Here is a 22,071-nt window from a genome sequence, read left to right as displayed (position 1 = left end):
CAAAGAGGGAGATGGCAGATTTCAGCAGTGTCCCAGATGCATTCTACATAGTAATTACATTTATTCATTTTTGTGTGGACGGGTAGTAATGAATAGGAACCATCTCCACAGGAATTGGGGAAAAAAATGTGAAATTATACTGTTTGTACGGCTTTGGAGAATCACTGATCGGAGGACTTTTTCTGAACCATCGGACACATTTCAGAGATGGTAACAAGAAAAAAGGGAATGCTGCATATGTGTTTCTGAAGTGAAAGGTAACCAGATCCATTTAGTGTTATGAAGGATCACTTTCATTTCAGTAGTTTGAACCTGTGGTGCTCGCATTGTACGCTGAGTCATGCTGTCTTTGATTCTTCTTTATTTATTTTCCCATTGGGCTGATTATTAACATTTAGCAGCGCGATTGAATAAAATTTAGACTGACTGTTCTTAGACGAGTAGAAACTGGCTTCAGTGAAATGAGTCACAAGGTTGTGACACTTCAGAAATTTTTAACTGTGGATCCATAGACAATATTAAACATTAAGCCAGCAATCCAACAGGAATTTAATTGCTGACCTGTGATTCCTTTTTGACTCCAAAGGGAGTAGGTATTGTCCTCTGTGAATGCAACTTTGATTAATATAGATAGAGCAGCAAAAGGAACTGGTCAATGTTGCACACTATACTCATAGAATAAAGGCAAGTATGTGACAGACATATTTGATATTTTACAATATTATGACATTTGTAGCTTTTCAGTGAGTAATAACATTGTTTTTATAAACACAGTGATTGCGTTGATGGATTGTAGAGCATGATCCTTCCCGGACTTCAGTTTACATTGAAGGTTCACGACATTATTACCATCTTTCTTTTTGCCTCAGGTAACCCAGGAAGAGGGCCAACAGCTGGCCAGACAATTAAAGGTCACGTACATGGAGGCTTCAGCTAAAATACGAATGAACGTAGACCAGGCTTTCCACGAGCTGGTTAGAGTAATCAGGTAGGTGCTTTGTAAAAGCGTGTTGTTTTACATATCGTCCACATGTCAGTCTTTTGTGTTGTATCTGTAAACAGTGTGGAAGCTTTAGTGTTGAGGCATTTTGCACATATTGCTTAAAAATAATATGTCTAATCCTCAGAGTGCCCTGTTAAACACACTGCAGGATCTCAGGGTGAATGTTTACAGGAGCAACATTTTTTTTCTTAAACTGTTTTGTTTCCTGCCTAGCAAATTACTATAAAAACAGGGACAAGCTATGTCAACAGTTCCTGTAACAGATGAGTTACATTTCTTTGTTTCTGTCTATATTCTTTGAATTTTAAAATATAAATTCCCCACCACTCAAGTATAAAGTCATAGAAAATATTCCAGAAGGCTTTAGCATAAAACAACTGTATCTGCATTCTGCAGGGAGCAATAGGACAGTATTTCCTTCATTTATTGACAAGGAGTGCTAAAACAAAGCACACAATCTCTGGCTGCGTCAAAGAAAAAATCATATTAGATAAATCTCAAAGGAATTTAAACTTTGGCTCACCAATAATTGTGGTAAAGATGAAGAAATTAATTATTAATTAGGTCACATTTCACTGTATGTGGTCATGGAAGTGTCACAGTCAAGGTTAATTTAAATTTAATGTAAACAGTTTCCATATGTACTCAGTAACAGAGGCCACGAGAGCAGTCCACAACCCCCTGACCACCTCCGGTTGCTAGGGAAAAATATGTACTCCACAACCAGTTAGAAAGTGGTTGCTAGAGGTTGTTGGCTGTCGCTAGGTGAAATCAGTTACAAACTAACTAACTGTTTCTTGACTAGAAACAGTGGGTGACTCTGGTAATCTGTTAGCACCCCTGAGGAGGTTTTCAATTTAACTAAGTGACAGCAAGCAACTTCCAGCAACCGCTCCCCGTGACATGAACGTAAATGCTCCAGTAGTTCAGAACACAGCACCTTCTTCCTGTATTTACTTTTAATGTTCCCACCCCAAACACATCTGGACAATAAGCGGACTGAACATTCTCACGTGGTTTGTAGTGATGTGCTTGGGTTTGCTTGTTTTTTTCTCCATGTAAAAAGAAAGTGAATCATGTGAAAAAGCTACAAGTTTACAAACTCATCAACAGATTCGGACCAGAAGAAATGAACGATATGTGTGAAAATGCCCTGAGTTATAAGGAAGGAGATTTAAAGGGATATAAGGTGCTTTTGGTGGATAACATGTTATACATGATAGTTTAAAGACCGATTAAGTATCTCTGGCCATAATTACAGGTGAAAAAGTACACACTGGGTCCTTATAGCTATGCTCTATCTCTTCCAACTCCCAGGAAATTCCAAGAACAGGAATGTCCACCGTCGCCAGAACCTACAAGGAAAGAAAAAGACAAGAGCGGCTGCCACTGTGTGATTGTCTGAGTTGGCCTTATCACTGTAACTCATGCAGCTACTCTACCACCCCACCCACTCTGCCTGACATCACATCCTAAGTGGATGACTGACCGCTGCCTTCTCCACGTGCATGACTTCAGACAGCCTTTTCTGAAATACTTTGACCAGGAACTGCTGTCCCCAGGACATCGCTATGGACAACTGACAATGCCAAAATTTAACACCACTCTACCTTCAGCAGTAATCTTAATTCACACGAGAGTCCCAACACTAAACATTGCCTTCTAAATCAGCCTGACAAATTAATGTTTCGTACTCTGAAGGACTTCTCTTGCCTTGTAGTGACATTTGTACTTGCTACCGAGATTGAATGAAAACTATGTATCCAGAATGTTAATGACTTTCTTTAGTTTCCAGTGTCTGACCAGAGCAGAGAGATTATCTTATGAAGCTTTGTGTATGTTGTGCCATATCCACCTTTACTCCCATGTGCTAATCTGCTACTGTACATATGTGACATTTGTTGTGATTTTGTATTTCTAATGACCTATTAAATCACCACAGTACAGTGTGTGAGATTGAGTTTGGTTTTACATATATGAACTGAATATATAAGTATGTATATAAATATAATGATAGCCCTTAAAGCTATTATGAGATTAGAGGTTTCTGGCATTTTGCAGTGAATTCTTGATCTTTTTTGTGGTTTCTGCTTTCATTTTAGTCAAAAATGAAGTGTCTACTGTATTTTTTTTTAAGTCTTACAGATCGAAGGATTGTTAAAAATCCTACACTTGTCAAAAAGTAGCAAATCTGTCTGAATTTCTTTCCTTGAAGGTGGCGGTTAGGTCAGCATTGGACATACTACATATTTTTTTCACATTTCTAAGAAGCAGTAGAAATAAAATAACTGGTAGCGCTTTGTGTAGCCTTGAAAACTAACCCGATTTCAGCTCAAAACACTGAAAACTGTACGTTCTATACTCAGCCTTTGACGAGCAATGCTAGCAAATCCCTTTGTTGCAAATCAAGCTTTCAGAACTCCGTTCAGTCTAGATCATTCCAGTGCAAAGCATCTTTTCTGTCAAACATTTAGTCCGTGATGTAGATCAAATAACTGTTTCACCATTCCAATAACACAGTGGCAATGTGTTTGTTCCCTTTGTCTTTGAATTATTCTGTAACACGGCTTCCTCCCCCCTTCCCGATGGTCTGCCAGTTGGAAAATTAGGACAAATGGAAGCTTTGAGATGCACATCGTAAGACAACCCATCTGCAGTGGGACATGAACTCAACGGACCTGCCACCTGTGGAGCTGCCATCGCCACATACCCAGTATAATGTTCTGCCTTCCCCTCCCACTTGTGTACTTCTGTTCAGGCATTCAAACAGAGTACTGCAGTTTGTTTTTCACTCCATCATCTTGTAATATAAACCACAAAAATTAGACGATTGAAGTAACGGACTTGATTAAATGTTTCTACTCTACTTTTATACATTATTTTCTTATCAGACTAGTTGACAAGTATTTTTCTATGTTTATAAGTGAATACATGTTCACAGCACAGCTGTGTGTATATGTAAAGAAGAATATTTAATTCTCTCGATTATTTTAAACTGAAGATGACTGTTGGCCCAAAATTGCAAAATTGGATTCGTCACAAACATGTGACCAGGAAGCTTTTTTTTTTTTTTGCATTTTTTCTTTAGTTGCTTTTTAAAAAAAAATCTTATGTGGCTTAGTTATGGAGAGTATATTTATTATGAGGTGTTCATTACCAGCACAGAGTGGAGGAGAGTTTGAGAAACTTTACAGAGGAGCTTTAAATTATACAAATGATTATTATAATTGCTGAAATCTCCCATCTTATTGCAAAACCTAGTGTGAACCCCAATCATACTGTTTGTTTTTTCTCTTCAACATCAGTGTCCTTTGCCCTGTGTCTAGCTTTTGGTGCTAAAATAAAGTCTGTCATTGAGCCTGAAGGGGTAGAGAATCTTTTTTTAGCTTTAAAAAATGAGATTGAACTGAAAATTCACTATTTACTCCAGATCTGCATTACTGTCCTTTAATCTGCAGGGGACTTCATTTTGGCATGCTTTAACTGAGGCATATCAATTTCCAGACACCTTACATAATAATACACATGTTTATTCTATAAGTGTTGAAATAAACATGTAGTCTAGACCTAAAACAGACAAAAAGGGCCAGATTCAGACAGATCAGTCGTCTTTTCATTCTTTCTTCTCATTTTAACAGTAAACAGCTACATGCATGTATTTGAACCACGGGGTAACTGTTTGACTAAGGGGAAATGCTATTAAGTACATGTACCAGAACATGGTCAAGGCAGTGGTTCTCATCAGATGATCATCAGATGATACAAAACACCACCCAACCCACATTTTTTTTTCGCCGATAGAAAAGAAATGACCCAAATAAATTATTGAAATAAAGGTCAGTAAGATAGGATCAGTAAAGTCTTACTTATAGTAGCTCTGTGCCTCCAAGGGAGGTCTGCCTACACTGTTTGAGAACCACTGGGTTTATATAGAGAGCACATAATACAGAAACATAAAGCTCGATGACAAATTGATGGAAGGACTTAGCTCTTAATAAGTGTTAGCAAAAATAACGGGCTATCATAAACAGCTTAACAGCTCCTTGGCATAATTCCTAGTCTACTGAAAGAATTTACATCATTCGTTTAGAATAATTTAATGATATTTAGATTTTATAATCACACACACTATGCCACTATTTGTGCAATAGGTTCTAGAGAGTAACAGTAATGTCAAAATTCGAGCATATGTGATATTTGCGCCTGCAAAATAGCAGAAAATGAAAGTTGCTCATTAGTGCACTCTCAGGCGCCTTCCTCCTGAGATTAAGTACGAGGAAATGAGAAATTTGAAGGAGTTTGTATTTTTATTTGTTGGCATAAATGGAAGGCTATTACAGGTGAAGCTCAAGAGGATTTCCTGCTTGTCTTTCACCCCAATTTGCACCTTTACTCCGTGGATTAGTTTGCCAAATGAGCATGTCCACGTGTGTGACCAGTTATTCATTTATTTAAAACAAAAAAGCATCACTCAGCAGTGAGCTGATACATACAAGTATCTTTTACTGTGCAGTTGTCAGCAAATGAGTAAAAAAATGCTTATGCGTTCATGTCCTTGCATGCCAGCAATCAAAAGAAAGCGTAGTGCCATACATCGGTACGGACTCGTTAATTAGGGTGAAGTGTATGCAGGGCGCAGTCAGTCTGTATACCTGATCAGCGCCGTAAACGACTTCCATCTGAAATTGGTAGATGCGCGTGCACCGGAGCTGACAGCGCTCGCGCTCGCTCCCCTCTCTGTAGTGGTATAGTCCATAGGATAGCGTCTGGCTGCGCGGAGCCATCCTGCTCATTCACTAAACGGCGATTCCATTAGTTCGTCTTTGCCGTGGCAACGAAGAGGAGGGCAGCGTTTGCGCTTTGATTTTTTTCCTTTCTTTTATTATTTATTTTTTTATTTTTTGCCGTCTCACCATCCAGTCCAATCCCTGCCATGGAGGGAGTCAGCAGCAACAGGAGTATGTCTTACAGTAGATGGAGTTATGACAGGTAAGCGAGCTTTCCCATAATGCCAATTGTAACCAGTATGAGGTGTGATGCGTTTCGCATGTAGTGTCACTCAAGGGCGATATTCTTAAGGTTTAGGCTGTACATCTTTGAGGACCCCCTCCCCTGCGGAATTAGGTTAGTTGGCAGGTGAAACCGAGCAGGAAATGTGATAAGAGTACATCAGTAGCCTGAGCATCGTAGTGTGTTTGCTGTCTGCTACACCGGATGTTTGCTTCACTCTGTTTTGTCATGATGTATTCAGAAATGTCCTACCTTCCCAGGCAGCCCACCATCACCAAAACATTCCCCTGGGAACGGCTGAAGTGTTTATGCTTAAGGCTGTTTCTGTCCACCTATCTATCTAGCTATGCTGGAAACGTGACTTTGTTCGTTCATTACAGTGATCCCAGAGCTTCACTTAATTAGGCAGGAAGTTGGCAGACTGGGTCCCAGTAGGGGTGACTGTGATCAAAACCTCACATTTTGTTAAAAATTAAAACAGGCATGTGGAGTATGAACACAGAAAGCATAAAAGATACACCCACCCTGTACAGCCACTGTTCCTCTCAGCTTCACCGTAGCAGTTTTTGAAAGTGTGTGATTCATGACACATTTGCATGCCATAATAACAAAAATATTCATTTGGTGTGTGTGGGATGGCATTGCCATAATGTCAGTGGTAAGTGTGAATGAGTCAGTCCTTCTGAATGGCCTTGACCAATGAAAATGACTCCAACATAGCATGCTTTGAGTGTGCCAAATTAAAAAACACACTCTGTTACATGTTTATCTATATATGCTAAAAAATGCTGGGTTATTTTCATAACTCAATTTCTGGGAAGTCGAAGGGTTGTAGGTTGGGTTAGTAAGGCCAAATATCGGTTAAAAAGTCATGACTCAGGAGTTGGGTTGGCGATGTGCCGGGTTCTTTAACCTCTTAAGCCCCAACGCCCCCTGATACGGGGGCAAAAGGCAGGAGATCAGGTAGGCTTGGGGCTTAAGAGGTTAATTAACTCCACAGCTGACTAATTCTGTTGGGTCATAGACTCGGTAGCTTTGATCAAATATTGGGTTAAATTTTACCCAATTGGTTGGGTTGAAGACAAGCATCAGAAGAAGGCACATTTTTCTTCACAAACCGTCATTTTCAACTAGATCTTATCTTATCAACCTGATAATATATCACTGGACTTCTCCTCTTCCATGAAATAAAACATGGTAAGTAAAAGGTGAATTCTTACAGTTTAAAGTGACAGGGTTATTTTTGATAATTACAGTTTATTGGTTTATTATATAATTTTACCTGCTTATGAAAAGCCTTTTACCAGATAACACAAGCTAGCTTGTGATGACAAAAGCTACAGGTATTTCTACTTTAAAACATGATACGAAGCATTTTAAGTTATTATTTGAAATTAGGCTTAAGTTGCTCTGTTTAGAGATCACTGTATCTGTAACAAAGAACGTATGAGAATAGGCGTTGCTATACAGCATTTGTTGAAAAAGGTTTTAAAAAAAGAAAAAGGGGCATAGTCAATCTAAACGATTTAATTATTTAATTTATCCTAAATTATTTATGTTGGTAACATAAAGTCTTTTCATTATAAAAGCTAAAGGCAAGGATAACCGATCCTGTTTAGATTTTTAAAAAAAAAGAAAAAAAAAAGATAGAGGTTGCTAATAGTTTGACCCCCTTTTCCCGGGCATCGTTCACTAGACCGCGCAAAGAGCTGCGCTTAGCTGGCTTGTTACTAATCGAAATGTGATAGTGAGCGCGACGTACGTGAGTATTTATGCTACCAACACACCACCAATATTTAGTAGGGCATGCTGTTTACGTTTGCCTTTTACTTTTATTAAGTGTCAATCATAGATCGGCTGTACTCTTATTGTAAGTACAGTTGTCAGCACTAGTCAACTGCCATGATAACAGTTAAGTCGAATAGGACGTCTATGTAATTACATTTGATATTAGCACAACACCTGTTAATGTCAGTTATTGTAGCGAGACAGCACACTTACAAGAATACCTCTCTCCACAATATTCAAGCATGGCTCAGTCTAAATTTGCAGTGAGCAAAAGATAAAAATAACGTTAAAGGAGTTTTTGTCACTAAAGATAGCTACCACCATAAAGATTTAAACGAAGCATAAAGCAGCCCGACCTTTGAAAAACATATCTGCAGAAACTTTAGTCTGTAAGCTGCCTTGCATAATCCTACAAAGTGCTGTTTCTATGTGATAATAAACAATTGGGGGGCGGGGGCATCTTCTTAAGAGAGACTGGCCAAACGCAGATAAACTTTTAGAGGAGTTTGCATTAGCCTCTGAACCATTTTAAGGATTTGAATCACAATATAGACAAATGAAGTATTTCACCCAGTCTGGATACACTGTTCCAAAAAATAGTAATGTCAAAGTATCTTACTGTATATTTTACAGTTTTGTACTGTCTTTCTAGAAGATCATGTCAAAGGTAAAATAACATAACACCACTGTAAATATAGTAAAACACAGTTTACTTGTTTTTTAAATATATTTTTTCTGTACATATGCATATTTAGATTGTAAAAATACATTCACAAATGTATCATGATTTCACAAATATCTGTCCGTTATTTGAAAGATTGAACTGTTGAATTCAAATGTAATGCTATGGATTTGATTTGATATACCTTTATTAGTCCCACAAGGGGAAATTTCATAAGGCTGCCGACCTATTGCACGCAATGGCGACGCCATCTTACCCTCCGACCATACATACATTACACAAAACATCACATGGGGAAGACAGGTCAGAGAGGTATAACAATGGAAAATGCACCACATGAGGAAAGATAAGGAGAAAAAAAATAACTCCCCCCAGACTGAGCTCCAACAGGGAGATCAGTTTGAGAACAGAAAAAAACACCTCTGCACATAGCACATGAAAAAAACTCTTAATACACCAAAGAAACACATGACAAGCAACAGGGGTGGGTAAAGGGTGAGAGACAGCCGATTTAGACAGTACATCCGGGCCTGCAGCCTGTGCGCTGGTCTCCTTGATCCACCGTCAGCATTGGAAGGGAATAAGCGTCGAAGGCGTTTGGAAAGGGAGGGGGAATGAGTGTGTGGAAAAGTATATAACATGATTCCTATAAGCTTGTGTTACATCACGTAAGTATTATTATCATTGTTATTTAGGGTGATCGTGGCTTAAGAGTTGGCAGTTTGCCTTGTGATCAGAAGGTTGCCGGTTCGAGCCCCGGTATTGTGTCCGTGGTAAAGACTCTTCACCTACTGGTGATGGCCAGAGGGGCCGATGGTGCGATATGGCAGCCTCGCTTCTGTCAGTCTGTCCCAGGGCATGCAATCCATTATTATTTAAACCAACTGTTAACTGTATATTTCTGTACATTTACGTATTATGATTCATATTGCCACATTCATTGACCTTGTTTATAGGTAATTTCATTGTTTGATCACAATGTTCCTAATTTAATGTCTAAAAGCACTTGGAAAATGCAAAATCCCATGTAAAATTAGCACAACAAACTCTATTTTCATTACTGAAAATAACTGTATTTTCATGAGAAAGTTATTTTCTGTTATTTTACGGTAGTATTTTGGCACCCCAGCTGCCGGGATATTACTGTTTTTTTAAGATGTTTTTTTAACTGTGTACTTCATACAGCCAGAAGCAGTTCTTTTCCGTGGGTTTTCCTATATGCAGGAAATCGATGGAGAGACAGGGACAGTGAAACAAGTAGCAGTATGAGACACCTTCCAGTATGTTTCTCTGAAATCTATTTTGAAAGTCATTCTTGAAAGTCCAGGAACAATGGAGAAAATGAAAAAAAAAAAAACAGCCCTTGAAGATTTTACAGATGAAACATTCTTTGCAAATACTCTTCTTCTTTCTGAGAATTTGTCTATTCTATTAGCACTTTACAATGATGATTGTGAGATGGTAAATCCACTTGGATCAAAACTATCAGTCCATAAACTAGGGTTATATCATATATCGCTATATCATTAAGTGCATGCCAAAATAGTTTCTTGCTAGTCTAAAAATCTCACTTCTTATTGGCAGTAAGCAAGACTGATGATGTAAAAACCCATGGAATAAATGCTGTATTGGAGGCAATTGTGAATGAAATTACATATCTGGAAATTAATGGCTTTCAGGTGGAAATCCCACAATTCGAAGGGAGTGTAAATGCTAGAATGGCACAGGTCTGTGGGTACAGCGTCAAACTCAACAGCATACTTGGCTACACAGAAAGTTTTGCCGGGAACAGTGTGTGTAGATGGTGTCGGATACACAGAGATGTTCTGAAGGTACAGACAATTGAAGGTCCTTCAGCAGTGTGTGATAAAGAAAACTACATCTCAGTCTCTCTTCTACATCACCAATTTCAAACTGGTATTAAAAGAGATTGTTCTCTTAATAAGTTGCTGTTCTATCATGTCACTGACAATGTTGCTTTCCAATATTATGCATGATATCCTTGAAGGAGTTGGGGATTGGGAAATTAAGCTAGCGCTAAATGCATTGATGGACCAAGAAGTCCTGACCATTGACTGACCAGTTTTGACTATGGGGGTTGTGATAGTCGCAACAAGCCATCTGCTATCAAAACTCAATGGCTTAAAAAATCCTGATTCTGCATATAGGCAAACAGCGACATAGGCATGGTACTTACTCAGACTGCTAACTCTCATTATTGGGGATTTCCAGAGGGAAACCAATACTGGGAGTTACTCATTTTATTGCTTAGCCGTATGGAGTTGATTTCTTTCTCCTTCATTAACGCAAGGAGCAGTAATCTTTTTGAGACATCTTATTCAGGAACACCACTGTCTTTATTTGGAGCTCTTTCCTCTTAGACACTTGAAACCCAATCACCATTTCATGCTACCTTATTCTGGAGCCATCAGAAAATTGGAGCGCATAGTTCATTTCTGCTCCATGACTATGAATTAGTCATGTGTACTGCAACTTTCCGAAGATTTATAAAACCCAAGCTTACAGACATCAAATAATGATGTGCTACACTCTTCTTTCTGGCCAGATGTTCTCTCATCACCTTGAAGTTGAGCCAGGAAGCACCAGGCTGCTTGGTGCTGTAGATGATTTTGAAAAAGTGACAAGTGGATTTGAGGGAATTTCTGTTTTCACAGAAGGGTTTTTGCCATCTTGGATTGAGTACAAGGGTACAAACTACAGATCAGGAATGACACTATTGTTGTCTCACTCTGAAGATGGGGAGCCCCTGTTCGGAACCGTTAAGAGCATTATGACAGTAAACTCCAATGTCAAATTAATTGTAAAAGATTAAAAGGCTTTGAAAGGCATTTCTTTGCCTTCAGTGTGTCCTATTTCCGAATTTGCGGCACTGGACACTGAATCCATTGATGACCATCACCCCCTCCATGCTGTGAAACGGCGAAAGGAGAATAGCAATGAGTGTTGCATTTCTTTAAGATGTATAATTTTTTAGACATTGGAAATTATTTTGCGTAAATGGTTTACAAAAGCTTTTTGTGTTTGTCTTGATCTATGAACAAAAGCTACTTTTTTCAAATTCAATAATAGAATTCTAATTACATCATTTTGGAGAAAATCAGCAGTTTCCCATTGACATTTACATTACAGTGGTAAGTGTAACCAGTGTTCATAAAGGTACATGAAATAAATGAAATAATCTGAGAGGGAGTTTCCCTGTTGCCATTTTTCCAAAGTGTTGAGTTGATTTTTTTATGTTCTTAAAAAACCAAAATCACCACTTTTTTAATGATTGAGGTTTTTACATGTAATTTGTTTGAAAACACAGCTGCATTTGAATAATATTATACTTTTACTCTGAAAAAAAGTTTTACTTTTATTGTTTGATATATTTTGTATGAATTTTGCTGTTTATATTCTATGTATCATATGGCAATAAAAGTACTTTTTATCTTGAATTCTCTTAAATTCATTTTTTATATGCGGAATTTAAAGTAGGTACAAATCTTTAGATTTTACCCAAATATGAATTGTATTATAACCTTTGTGATGGGTTATGATTTTTTGTAACCTCAGCTTTAAACATTGGTCAATTTAACCCAACTTTTGGATAGTTATCCTAACCCAGTATGCTGGATCAAACCAATAATCCAACCCTGTTGAGTTGAAGCAACCGAGGGGTGGCTCGGCCAAAATGTGACCCAGCACTGGGCTACAAATTCAGTTATTTTTAACCCAGCAGTTTTTAGTGTGTATCAGCTACAAGCACGGTTATTACACATATCTTCAGTAATAGTCCCTGGCACGTGTCCTACAACTGAGTCCTACCTGCTGAATGTTGGCACTACCTGTTCTGTATATTTCCTATAGTTGGACTGTTAATCCAGCCAAGGCAGATGATCCATCCCTCTATTCATCTATCCATCTGATTTTCTTCCACTTATCCAATTCAGATGGAGCTTGAAGCCGATCCCAGCTGGAGGGTGAGAGGTGGGGTACACCCCAGACAGGTCGTCAGTCTGTCACGTGGAAGAAAGCACTGCTGTTGTTTTTAAAAGTTCGATTAAAAAAAAAGTGATTTGACATAAAATCTTGTTCGTTAATGAAGCAATTCCTCTTTAGTTCAACTCAGCCAGCAATCTAAAATACAAAATCAATGGTACTGTTGCTGTATCATTGATCACAAGCGGCACAGACGAGGTCATACTGTGACAGCAGTAGGGCTCAGACAGTGAAATTAGTATTCTAAATCTGTGCTTGGATCTCCCAAGAATCTGTTGTCAGAGCCACTGGTCCCTCAGCCTGCTACAGTTTGTTCTGTAAAATTATATTTATAGTGTTTTAAAATCATTGGTTTATAAGATGTGCCAGAGTCTGTGCTTTAAAGGATGTGTTTTGGGTTTTTTTTTTGTGTGTTTGCAGCAATTTCATCTCATGTTTTTCTGCCCTGAAGCCATTACTTCAAATACAAATGCATTGTTTTGGGCGTGCCCAAATGAGGAGCCTCTCTGCTAATGAACTGCTGCAATAGACTGACCCTAGAGGAGATATAGCCAGTTAAGAGTGATTGCTTGTGTGATGTAGATATTTCTTGCCAGCGCAGGACATCAGCATCAGGGGTCAAATTTAGGTTACTAATATATTGCTGAATCACCAAACCCCAAGTCTCCCCCTGTGAGAGCCATTTCTTTCTGGTTATTAGTCTAGAAAAATAGAAGAGACATGCACCTGTGTTATGCACAGACTCCCTAATAAAGAGGGATGGATTATTAATTCTCCAACTGATTTCTGATCAATTTGTTTGTGTAGAAAAGAAAAGTAAGTACACAAAGATTTTCAGTATCAACATAAATGTTTTATTATTACAGAGATGATATGGGCTACCATTTTGGAAGCTGCCAAGAAAAATAAACATTGCATAATAGCGTGAGGCTTATTTGATTGTTTTATGGTGACAAAGATGCTGATACGTAGAAATTAATTCTCACTGTGTTTTTACTTTAATACTGGGTGATGTGCAGATGATTCAGTTCTATCATTTCTATTCAGTTTTTATTTATACAGCGTGCATTTCCCAAAAGACCTCACAACTGAACAGTTTCTTTTTGGAAAGATATTGAGGAGAAAAATAAAAATACTCCCTGTATCGGTAACAGGAAGAAACCTTCAGCCAACCAGGTTCAGGAAGCCCATCTTTCAAAATTGGTTAGAAAACAAAGAAAAGGGGAAAGAAAAGCAGCAATCTTTAATATAAAACACTCAGCAGGTTGGTGGGACCATTATCCAGAGATCAGGAAGATGCATCATGGGAGTCAGTGATACCTGTGGGGAGTGCAAAGCACAAATTGCAGGAGAGAGAAAGGACAAACCTAATGACATGCAATGGTTGTATATAAAAGCCAAGAGAGGGAAGGACGGTCAGAGAGGAAAATAGTTTTGATTGCTGTATCAATGGGAGGTCCTACAGTAGCCTGAGCCTATAGCAGCATTACTGAGGTTGGGTTCTGGCTGACGTGACACAGCCCCTACTCCAAACTTTATCATAAAGGAACCCTTCAAATCTAATTTTAATAGTAGAAGAGGTGTCTAATGTGCCTCTACTGTGCCTCTCCAGTTATGTACGACAAGTACGCCTGCACATTGAGAACAAAGTGCTCTTTTGGAATACTGTGGTACTATGAGATGTAACGGGTTTGTTCCTCTGTGGATTTGTAGATGACCGAGAGGTCTCTACCCGGACAATCTGGAAACACACTGCACGCAGCCAATCTCTGGTTTAATGGGGCTGCCAGGCGGCCTGCCAAGACTCTCCTTCTCCATCAGGCTCATTTTGGCTGGCATCACGTGCACTGGAAGCTGAACATGGGGAGGAGGATGATGTTCATCCACATTCTGCCTACAGCAGTTGGATTGTAAGGTGCAGAGAAGGTGCAGAGAACGCTTTGCTGATTGCTGGCAACTGCTGTTCATGCAGAGTGACCAACACAATCACATTGGCTGACTTGTGACAAATACTGGTTGAAGAATGGATGCCATGCCCTAGCAGTAGATTACCAAACTGGTGACCACCATGAGGAGGAGGTGCCAGGCTGTTCTGGTCATGTAATGGTTCTTCCACATGAAACTGAAGTCCCAGTTCGTTAAAGGAATAAACTGTTAAACTTTCGAAATGTCATGTTTCTTCAGGCTTCAGTCATTAAATTAAATCCAATAAATGATACTACACAAAAGTCAATAGCAGAATAAGCTGTTTGGCATTGGCAGAGAAGATTTGGCAAGTTTTTCATGGGCGCAACATACATACTCAGCTCTGCGGTTCAACCCACAAATGCATTTTCCTTACAAATGCAGCATTTAAAGGAAAATAAAAAGCCTTTCAATGATATTAGACCTACTGTGAAGAACCGTTGTTATAATAAAGAAATTATACTTTTTGTACTAAGCTTTTTTGTTGTTGTTGTATTAACAAGCAGTTGAACAACTATTGTTGAATGAATTTTGCATCCATGGGAGGATTTTCAGAGAATTATTGGAACGTCCTAAAAATAAAGAATTTCAAAAGCTTTTTCCACTTTGTCCAGCATCTCTTTGAAATGAGATGGTACTAATTTTGTCCAAATTGTGCAGATGAAAGAAAGCATTCCTAGAGCTTTCTTTCTCACAGTGTTTTTGGACACCACCATAACGCTACCCAGGGCATTTTCTGTTTTCATTTTGCATCACTGATTGGTTGAACATATTTTAGAAAAAAAAGGAAGAAAGAAAGAAAAGGACGTAGATATACACCTCTAATTGGGTTAAACACAGGTTCTAGTCTATAGGTTTCATTATGGCAACCTTAAAAGCCTGTGGTTACAGGAAGAGAGAAAGAGAGAGAAAAAACATAACAAAACAAAAAAGATCAGATCTTGGAGCCATTTCTGTAGCTGTAGCTGTTGCTCTTAATAGTATGCCAGGGAAAATCTAGCTACATTTTAAACAAGTCATTTCTACTGAAAGCTGAAGGAGTAAGTGGTTTCTGGTGATGAAGAGAAACTTGGGTGTTTACTGCATTTGACTTGAATTTGCTTTTTACGGCTCTCCTACGTTTTGTAGGTGTATAGGCGTGTTGTGTGCATGTGCTTCTGCTGGTATGTCGTGGTGGAGCCTGTTCAATTTTGGACCTACATGCTGAGGACACATTTTGTTCTTACACCTACTCAGTGAACACTATCATAGAGATGAAGGGTCAAGATGGCCTGATAAGATGCAACTCGGAGCCTCCAGAGCTCAGTTTCCTTTCAGCTCCCTTGTGTATATAGAGCTAAATAGTTAGGTATAGCAAATTGGGGAAAATAGCTTATATTGTGTATGTAGATTTCTTCTTAGTTTCCCCATTTAACCATTTAAAGCCATGGAGGCTCTTCCCTCATCTTGTTTTGTTCTTTTTCTTCAATTTTGTCTGTAAAATTGGTTGTAACATTGAAATGCTCCTTAGATATTTTATTTCCTAGTAGTTTGAAAGACTTCTCAACACACTGCTGAAAGCTGGTAACGACAGCAGTCTAGCCGGTGATTATCTGTTGGACAGAGGAGAGCAGACACATCGGCCTATTTCATCTGCATGAATGTGTATGTGTCATTGAAAAACAATGTTGATGAGGGCCACGTAGGAGTAAAGTTGACTCTTTCTTTTGCCTTTAATCTCTGATCACTCATCACAAATGCAGATCATGCAGCACTGCTCTATTTATATTGATGAGTATCCCACCAGCTGTTTTCTGAGAACACAACCAGACATGCAACTGTTGTCCTCAAGTTTCTTTGTTTTTTGTTTGCAGTTGTTGGCAAAACATGATGCATATTACACGAATGTGCCATGAATCTGTATTTTTTGGAAGTCTTTGTTGCATGGTTGAACAGTACTGTAAAGGTTGTAATACTGTGATGGAATTTCTTGAAAGTTTTCGATTCCTGTGCCTGTATTCGATCTGGTGCGTTTATCAGAGGTGTACACAAACAAAACTAAAACAACTACATCAGACTCATGTGAAATAATAATAATAATAATAATAATAATAATAATAATAATAATAATAATAATAATAATAATAAATGGTATTTATAGGCGCCTTTCAGACCCTCAAGGTCACCTCACAGTAGCACGTAAACAATACCATAAAAAACATAAGAAAAATGTATATATAGCAAACATGGTAGATACAATTTAGACATAAACAGTCATAAAAGTATAAAAGCAAATATAAAAACAGAGCAAGGTAAAATGGCCTAAGACAGGTCAGGTGTATGCAATTCTAAACAGATGGGTTTTGAGTAGTGATTTAAAAGTGGTGAGACAGTGTGTGGTCCGTAGAGCAAGTGGAAGTGCATTCCAAAGTCTCGGGGCAGAACAACTAAAGGCTCTGAGTCCAATGGTAGTCAGGTGAGCAGGTGGAACTGACAGAAGGGAAGCTGAAGAAGAGCAGAGTGTACGAAGGGGTGAGTATGTATGGAGAAGATTGGATAGATATGGAGGAGCAAAGTTATGAAGCGCTTTGAAAGTGAGAAGCAGGATCTTGAAATTGACACGGAGGTGAATTGGGAGCCAATGGAGCTGTTTAAGAACAGGTGTTATATGTTCAGTGGATCTAGTTCTGGAAATAATATGAGCAGCTGTATTTTGAACCAACTTTATGAGGTAAACCATAGAGAAGCGAATTACAGTAATCCAGATGAGATGTGACAAGAGCATTGACAAGTATGGCGGTACTGTGTGGTGTGAGTGAGGGACGAAGACGGTTAATATTACAGAGATGAAAGTAGGAAGGCCGAGTGATATTATTTATATGTGCTGTGAAGGACAGAGTGCATTGTTTAAGCAGTGACGCCCCCATGTAACTGATTCACAACTCATTCTAGGTTCGACCGCAGTTGATCAATTTGTGGCCAGGAGTGTGAAGTGCCCATATCATTAAATGCTGACACTCGGTGTTTATGTGTGCTCTCTTTTTAAGCTACTAGTGTAGAAAGCATGCCATGAATTTCTAGTGTCTAAAGAATAATGGATTTCACTTTGTCGCAATCAAAGTCTGTGATAAGTGCCAGATGACACTGGTTTGAAATATACTGAGAGCTTCTGAAGTGGGAATCTATTGTGTGCTTGGGTCATTGTGGGTGGCTTTAAAAATGAGTCACAAAAGAAGCGTGTACTTTAAATGGGAACCGCGAATAAGCCAACAAAAAGGTTTGAGATTGATTCATCAGTGTCCATGTGAGAAGGCTGAATTTTTCCGCAATAATAATAACAATAACCAAAAGAAATATAACAAACTCAGGAAATTAGGGTGCATTGAGAAAAATGTGAAAGTGGTTGTCATGACACCTTAATTAGTGTTTGTTGAAATATTTTCCTGTGAACGCAAGTATTACATAGACAGAAAAAATGTATTGTTATTTAGCAAATACTAAAAATGCTAAAAATACTACAAATCGGTGATCCGTATGTTGCTGAATAATAGCAGGTTACTGTCATGGCTGCCATCATCCCAACTCACTACTTCCAAATTTAGGATGAGGTCCTTAAGACGCTCCTTTGTTCACAAGAGATTGTTACAGCAGGTAGCTCCACATGTTTGATTTGGCAGATTTTTACACTTGATGCCCTTCTTGACACAACCCCAAAGGGATTTGTTGCTCCTCCTGGGATCAAACCAGGAAATTTATGCTTGTTAGGCAAAGGCAAAAAATATGACCAATACTGTGTTTACTGTTGCACACTTTTTGCAATATTTCACCAGCCAGGTGGACCAGAGTAATTAAAGACACCAGACGCAAAACCAGACTAGCACTGTCAGGACCAGTGATGGGAATAACCGTGTTACAAGTAACGGCGTTACAAGTAACAGCGTTACTAACGGCGTTACTAACGGCGTTACTAACGGCGTTACTAACGGCGTTACTTTTTTCAGTGACGAGTAATCTAACTAATTACCATTTCTATCGTTACAACGACGTTACCGTTACTAACAAGAAAATGCTGTGCGGTCGCGTTACTATTTTTCAACAAACAGACGGTTGAAGCTGTGTTCAGCTTACCGCATCTTATGTCAGTTGCACGGAAGTAGCTGTAAGTAATCAGTGCGCTACAGCTTTAGCAGCTCCGCGCGCTCCCGCGGACAGCAACCACTTTCTTGCAGACGATCACTTTCTAGCACAACACCTGGAGCTAAGCAATTGCATGAGTGCTGCTGTTTGACTGAGGAAGAATGTAGTAGTCGTTGTAAGCCAATCACATGACCACTTCAAGATGACAAAGCAACAAGGTGATATAGTTTTTAAATTGTGTTGATAGGCCACGTAAAACCAGAGTCACGATAAACAATATATACATGTGTTTTTTCCTCAATAGTTTCGTTGCATTTACTGTCTAAGCAGTGGTGGTCCTAGCCTGTTTGGCGCCTTGGGCGAACATTCCCTCTGGTGCCCCCCCCCCCCCCCCCCCCTACACACACACACACGCACGCATACACATATGAAGAGAGAGAGTATGCATAGTATGCAAACGGCTACCAAACAGCCATCATAATTCGTCATACAATAAGAATAGGACAAATCAAGAATTGACAGTGACTAATTAATGTTATGCTGAACACAGTCCAAAAGATTCAGTAAGCTACATTAGTGTCTACTGTTTACTATCATAGCCAAGAGACTAACAGACGTTTTCACTATCCCTACTAATTGATGTTATCTTGTTGTATCTCTGTTTTGGTCAGTGCTATCCTCTATGCTGTTGCATGCTGGGGCAGCAGGTTGAGGGTCACAGACTAAATTAACTGATCCACAAGGCCAGCAATGTTGTGGGGATGGAGCTGGACTCTGTTAGGGTGGTGTCCGAGAGGTAGATGTTGTCCAAGATAAAGACAATGTCGGATAATACCTCCCACCCACTCCATGACGTGCTGGCTAGTCACATAAGCACATTCAGTGAGAGACTGAGATTACCAAAAAGCACCACTGACCGACACAGGAAATCATTCCTTCCCGTGGCCATCTCCCTGTACAACTCCTCCATCTAACACACTGTGAACCTTGCAATAGTTACACCCTTTTTACACACGCTCTTTTCTACTCTGGAATATTCTTGTCAATTTTCTTGATATTTATTTATAATCACCTTCGTTAATCCTTGATATTTATAATTGAGTGATCTGTATATATTAGTGCTATTTCTTAAATGTGTAAAATCTGTAACATAATGTATTGTTTGGAGTTTAGTCTGTTACTGTTACTATTTCTACCATTTCTTCTTGGAGCAACTGTAACCCACATAATTTCCTTAGGGATTAATAAAGTATTCTGAATATGATTGTTTCAGGATGACCTGCCATTATCCAATGACACATCTACTTACCTGTATCATTTGCTCATTTCTCCTCCTCTTCTTTTCTCTTTTTTCTAAACTGAGCACCTGATGGCTTTGAACTTTTCTTGTCCATCTTCCATTGGTTTAAATTTTGCACTCCAGTATGAACACCCATCCCCCAACTCGAGGATCACCACAACATAACCTAATAGACCTACACCTTAGTTCACAGATTTGCTTTGTCTAGGGTTTATTTCTGGGATTTCACACAACCCAGGATTCAAATCATGAATACATAATGGATTTGGATTTACAACATTATGAATGAAATGTGCTCTATTTAGAAGCAGCAGGGCCCCCCTTCCCTTTCGACAGGTTGTGTGTGAGACTTTAAATCATCAAACTGTAAGTTATACATTTTAAATTGTTTTTGATCCCTTTACCCCGAGTCCTAAAGTGTACATTTATTTTCTTACTCTTCTTATATATATTGTTTGTTTACTTGCACTGCTGTAACTGGAGCCTCGTCATCTCTCTATATACTGGACTGTATATAGAGAGATGATAATAAAGTTTACTTTGACTTCAGCAGCAAGCAGGCGCACCGATGCAACGCTGGCATGACGTCGGGGCAGCATGAGTACGAGTAAAAATATTTTTTGCTGATGCCCGTGATGCCCGCCCCCCACCACGATGCCGCCCCGAGCAACCGTCCCTGTCGCCCATCAAAAACCGCTACTGTGTCTAAGGACAGCACTAGCAAGATCTCTGCTTATGACCAAAAAATCCCTGCCCTTTCATGTTAGTGGAAAAATGCACCATGTCGACCAATGAAAAAATGATATGGCAACATGACATTTGGTTGTTTAGAAAAGGGGGAAGACCGCGAAAGAGAGAGAGAGGGCAGAAAAAGCGAGTGAGCGAGTTTTGAGATGTGAGAGATTTGTGACGTTTAGCATGTGTGTAGTTAGTGTGTAGTGTTGTGGACAGTTTTGTGTTGTGTGTCAGAACAATGAGGCGACTGCTGCCTCCAGGTCAAAAACAGGATGAGTGATACAGCTGCTGCTGTCAGGCCTGCAGGCATCAGGCTGTGATGTTCTCCTTTATAGTGGACAGAAATTATTATTTTTTGAGTGGCACAAATAATTTGTGTGGCAGCTTATTGAATGCAGAACCCCTGATTGTTATGTAAATAGTTTGAAATAGTTATATAAAAAAAGGTAAATGGCTGCAAATAACTTTGTTTGCAAAACTTGTACATAGGATTTTAAAATTGACAATTTATATTTGCATTTAAAGTTATGAAATATGATTCAGTAAACATGTTTGTGGTTGTTACAGTAGAAATATCACTTTTTTTACTCAGATTTTATGTTTTTTGTCTGATTTTAGATCAATTGTGTTAAGACAGTATGTCAAAAAAAAAAAACATAACTGTAAATTCAGACACATGAGGTTGTGCTGAAAAGAATGACACCAAACAAGGCAAATTAAATAGTTTTTAAAGGTGAAATGTAGATGGAAAATCAAAAGTAGTCAAAAATGGCCAATTATACCCTGGACCCCAGAGGGTTAAAAAAATTTTTTTTAAAGTAACACAATAGTTACTTTTCAAGTAATTAATTACTTTTAGAATTACTTTTTCAAAGTAACTTGCCCAACACTGGTCAGGGCTGATATCAGAATTGATTTATACCTACTACTTGTACTGATAGGGTGATAAAATCAAATTCTTTATTTATAAGGTATTTATGCACTTCTAGGTGCATGCCTATATGCTGAAAAGTGAACTGTTTTTGAGGTCTTACTAATCTAATTCTAGTGGCAGTGAAAATCAAAGATTTTCTCAGTGGAGATCAGAGAGTGTTTATAAGGACTGCATGGCACAAAGCCAGCCTATTCCTTCCTCTGCAGGTAAAAAAGGAAACTCAGAGCCAGCTGACCAACCTTAAAGTAAGGACTGACACCGGGTGCAAAGGTGGAGAAGCTCTTCCACTGACATCTTCCTCTGTGTGTTGGCTTGCTGTTGACATGTGGAGAGCTGTCAGCATGTCCTCTGGTGATGATGCTTCAAGGCTAGGAGCTTTAAACATTGCCCTAATGTGAGGCAGAGACAATCTGGCAATTACTGGAACTTGTGTAATTCCCAAAGAGGTGCTAATCTGATTAGAAATGTGGACAGTTATACAATATAAACATGCAGAAAGATGATTGAGTGGATGGTGAATTGTTCCAACAGCTCTA

The 22,071-nt window shown here is 38.8% G+C and overlaps 2 protein-coding genes across 3 annotated transcripts in view; both read left to right on the top strand.

The window, feature by feature from the left end:
- The window catches only part of rras2 (RAS related 2), a 28,060-nt gene extending 25,108 nt beyond the window's left edge, over positions 1 to 2,952 (top strand). Inside the window, exons 5-6 of the mRNA XM_006780193.2 lie at positions 870 to 988; positions 2,321 to 2,952. Coding sequence (XP_006780256.1) covers positions 870 to 988; positions 2,321 to 2,408 — 207 coding nt within the window. The 3' untranslated portion in view covers positions 2,409 to 2,952. The remainder of the gene's footprint in view (positions 1 to 869; positions 989 to 2,320) is intronic.
- A 2,834-nt stretch (positions 2,953 to 5,786) lies between these two features.
- tub (TUB bipartite transcription factor) overlaps positions 5,787 to 22,071 on the top strand; it is a 60,955-nt gene continuing 44,670 nt past the window's right edge. For both annotated transcript variants that reach the window (XM_006780190.3, XM_035906424.2), the window contains exon 1: positions 5,787 to 5,992. In XM_006780190.3, coding sequence (XP_006780253.1) covers positions 5,937 to 5,992 — 56 coding nt within the window. In that variant the 5' untranslated portion in view covers positions 5,787 to 5,936. The remainder of the gene's footprint in view (positions 5,993 to 22,071) is intronic.

The sequence above is a fragment of the Neolamprologus brichardi genome, chromosome 1 (assembly GCF_056152115.1).
Source record: "Neolamprologus brichardi isolate AB-2024 chromosome 1, ASM5615211v1, whole genome shotgun sequence".
Lineage (NCBI taxonomy): Eukaryota > Metazoa > Chordata > Actinopteri > Cichliformes > Cichlidae > Neolamprologus > Neolamprologus brichardi.
This window is presented reverse-complemented; position numbering and strand designations above follow the sequence as displayed.